The sequence below is a fragment of the Triticum dicoccoides genome, chromosome 6A (assembly GCF_002162155.2).
Source record: "Triticum dicoccoides isolate Atlit2015 ecotype Zavitan chromosome 6A, WEW_v2.0, whole genome shotgun sequence".
Classification (NCBI taxonomy): Eukaryota; Viridiplantae; Streptophyta; class Magnoliopsida; order Poales; family Poaceae; genus Triticum; species Triticum dicoccoides.
This window is the reverse complement of record NC_041390.1, coordinates 624,395,541-624,399,043: the sequence shown is the minus strand read 5'-3', so window position 1 is coordinate 624,399,043 and position 3,503 is coordinate 624,395,541. Positions and strand designations below refer to the sequence as shown.

General features: G+C 43.8%; 1 protein-coding gene across 1 annotated transcript; it reads left to right on the top strand.

Annotated features, from left to right (window-relative positions):
* The first annotated feature begins 573 nt into the window (after positions 1-573).
* Positions 574-3,145, top strand: LOC119318631. Its single transcript, XM_037593209.1, has 4 exons — positions 574-847; positions 1,221-2,129; positions 2,205-2,360; positions 2,548-3,145. Exons 1-4 carry the CDS (start codon positions 764-766, stop codon positions 2,989-2,991), a joined length of 1,593 nt encoding a protein of 530 aa, XP_037449106.1. The 5' UTR covers positions 574-763; the 3' UTR covers positions 2,992-3,145.
* The last annotated feature ends 358 nt before the right edge of the window (positions 3,146-3,503 follow it).

The window sequence follows — 3,503 nt, the reverse complement described above, 5'->3', positions numbered from 1 at the left end:
AAATTGAGGAGTAATGCTACACCTACGTAAGGATTCTTAAATACCTACGTGATCGCCAATTTGTCAGTTTTTAATTCTTCATCAGTTGGGGGCACAGGGCCACCCTGGAAATCAGGGGGGGGGGGGGTTGATTAGTGGTTACGGTAATTACGTTTGTTAAGTAAGACATGTTCGTAGGTGTAGCATTTTTGGAACTTGAGTGCATTATCTAAAAAAAGTTATATAAATAATATTGGTTAATACAAATCAACTTGTGGATTACTTATTTTCCAACTCCTTAAGAAGTATGGACTGTTACCACTGATACAACTTTGGGATTATTTAGTCCTAACCGCAAATTCTACCAATCCATTTTTTCTGCCACGTGCTTAGTTTTTTTTAGATAATGCCACGTGCTTAGGTAGTTTTTTTTTAAACGCGTGTCTGTGTACGAAAAATAATAAAGAAATAGACGGAAGAAAAAGAAAGCGTTGAAGGTCTGGAGTCCACTGGGCCGGCCCATTCTGGTGCGCTTCAGGCAAGAGCTCGTTCAGGATTCCATCGTCTTCTCATCAAGAAAGAAAAAAACATAGGGTTCCATCGAGAGAGGAAAGAGGGGATCGGGAGTCAGTTATGCGCCGCCGCCTGCCCTCCGCCGTCGCCGGCGGAGGCCTCGAATAAGCAGCTCCTCCTTCCCCGAGCGGCTCCACTCCGGAACCTAGCAGCTAATCTTCCGAGGAGACGCACGGCAACAGCAACTCTAGACAACAGTTTTCAGAAGACAATGGCGAGGACCAGTCGCCGGCGAGAGGCTGCCAAATTGATGGCCAAACCATCGGTCAAGGCCGGATCCTCCCTCGACAAGCTGGTGAGTTGCTCCTCCAAATCCCTTTTCTTATATAATAATAATAACATTACACGCAAAAAATACTATTTCTCACAACAAGGAATGGTAAAAAGTAGGAACCATGACCAGATTTGCGCCCTTCTGTTGGTAAGTATAATAAATTGTCATCAGCAGATCTACGAGGGAGCCATGGGGGGCGTCCTTAGCAAACCAGGGGTCAAATTTCAGTCTTTCACACAGCATTCAAATTGCATCTTTTGTCAACAACTTTGTGTTATCTTATATCCAAATCAAAGCCGCATCTTTGCGACAGTAGACAAATTTCATCTCTGATATTGCGTATTTTTTCTGTAATGTGATACCAACTCTGATTTGTTCCAAATGCCAAATGCAGAAAGTCGATCCAGATGATAGGATCAGCAAGTTGCCCAATGACATCCTGCTCAACATTCTTGACCGTCTCGATTTCCGTGACGTTACAAGAACCAGTGTCCTCTCCAGATGTTGGAGTCAGCTTCCTGCCAGTCTCTCACGGCTTAAAATAAGTGCTCTCAGTTTCATGCCCTCACAAACTAGCATATCTGATGATGAATCGGGTGGAACATTGCTTCGGATCAATGCAGTTAATGCAGCCAATGCAGCCGTGGTCAAAGCAACAAAGAGTATGCTGGCACACAGGGATCCAGGTGGATGCACCATCCGCCTCTTGAGCACGGTGTTCTACTTGAGAGGTGATGCCCCCATATCCATTGGGCATACTGTGGGCAATGCCATGGCGACACACAGGGTTGAGAAAGCTGAACTCATAGTTCTGACAGAGAAGAAGGGACACATGTGCAGTATTGCTGATCTGGCGAACTATGGGACACGGTTTGTGTCATTTTTTAATGAATGCCACAATGCATTTGCTGGTCTCACACGCCTCTACCTGGAGAATTTGAGTTTCCGTGAATCTGACTTTGTCTCCAACATCCTTGTCACTTGCAAGCAATTGAATTATTTAGGTTTTTTCAATTGTGACACAGAGGATTGGAAACCGCTCCAAGTTGAACACGCACAGCTCAGTGACCTCAGTATTGTCGATTGCTGTTTTGACATGGTCGAACTCACCTGGGTTCCGAAACTCACATGGCTGGCGTTGGAGATACTGGGATCTCCGGAAGAACCACCACTGGTGCTGGGCTATGTCCCATTGCTTCGGGTTCTGAGACTTTCAACTATTGCTCGCAAAATGGTCAAGTTGAGTTCATTTCTTCATGAGACCTCTGTTCGAGACCTGACATTGGGGTTTAAATGCGAAAAGGTAAGTTGCGGGTTGATTGCTTTGTTCTGGCTTCACTTGTTCTCTACTCACCCTATCACGTGCTTATTGTTGCAGATTTGGGTTCAACCAGAGAGTTTGACCAGAAGGCAGGCATATGTGTTCCAGCAACTAAGGATTCTCAATCTAGTTAAAATTCCTGAAGGGTATGATCTCACCTGGACAATGTTCTTCTTGGAAGCGGCGCCGTCCCTGGAGGAGCTCTACATGATGGTATGTTCTTAGCTAATAAATCTTGTTCTATTCTTACTTTTTTTTTGAGGAGTTGCTCTACTACGTGGCTGTATGTTCTCTCCTCCAGTCTTTTGTTTGAGGGGTTGCTCTGTTATCTCTGCTTTCACTTGGAGTGCAAAAATTAACCTGTTTCATTTACCTTGTCCTATGGGTGGCATACATGTAGGTATGGGAGCATCGATGTGAAATGGAAATGAATCAGGAGTTTAGCAAGAACAAGGGCGTTGAGTGGGAATCGCGTACATCAAATTTCAAGCACCACCGTCTGGCCAAGTTCATCCTTGTCGGCTTTCAAGCTAATGACTACATGGTGAGTCATGCCAGGCGTGTCTTGAAAGCAGCGGTGAATCTACAAGATGTGTACCTGTATGATAGACTAGTATGTGCCAAGTGCCAAAACAAAGTAGAGGTTGCGCGCATGTATGATGCAGTGGTACGTGGCATGTGCCTAGGCGTGAATCTGCCTATAAAGTTCCCATATACAAATGAGGACCAGCGTGCAGTGCAGAAGCGAATGCCTCGGGGCATTGGGTCACTTGCCAAAATCCACTTCCTGACATCTAAGGAAATAAGGGCCGAACATCTTCCAAGGATAATTGGAGGCTGTTGAGGCAGATTGTTTTACTTGGAGTATTTGTCAGGTGCTTTTGTGGTTGCAACGCGTTATATAACTAAATTCAGTTGAATGTAATTTGCAGCACTAGTGTCCGTGAATTCAAGAATTCGATGATACAGTCAAATTTCATACCAAGTGCGTTGAGTTATATTGATCCGGTGATCTGTGATGGTGGTGAGTGCATCTGTTGATGTGGTTCTTTGAGAGCATATGTTTTTGTTTTTATTTATATTTATATAGAAGATGAAACATGTAATGATCATGTGCCCCTTTTGTCAACAATATAATTGCTGCAGCACGTAACTTGGGTGGCATTTGAAACAATATAAACCATTTGGTGAAACAGGGAACTCATTTTATGAGAGGAGGCGATTAAAACATTACACACAACACCAAGATCATTTTGCAAACTGACTCCAACCAGCTAGAAAGTAGTAAGTAAATAAAGTAGGTTCATCAAACAAAGGTCCATAGATACAATAATATCGTCTACTAGCAATACAGTT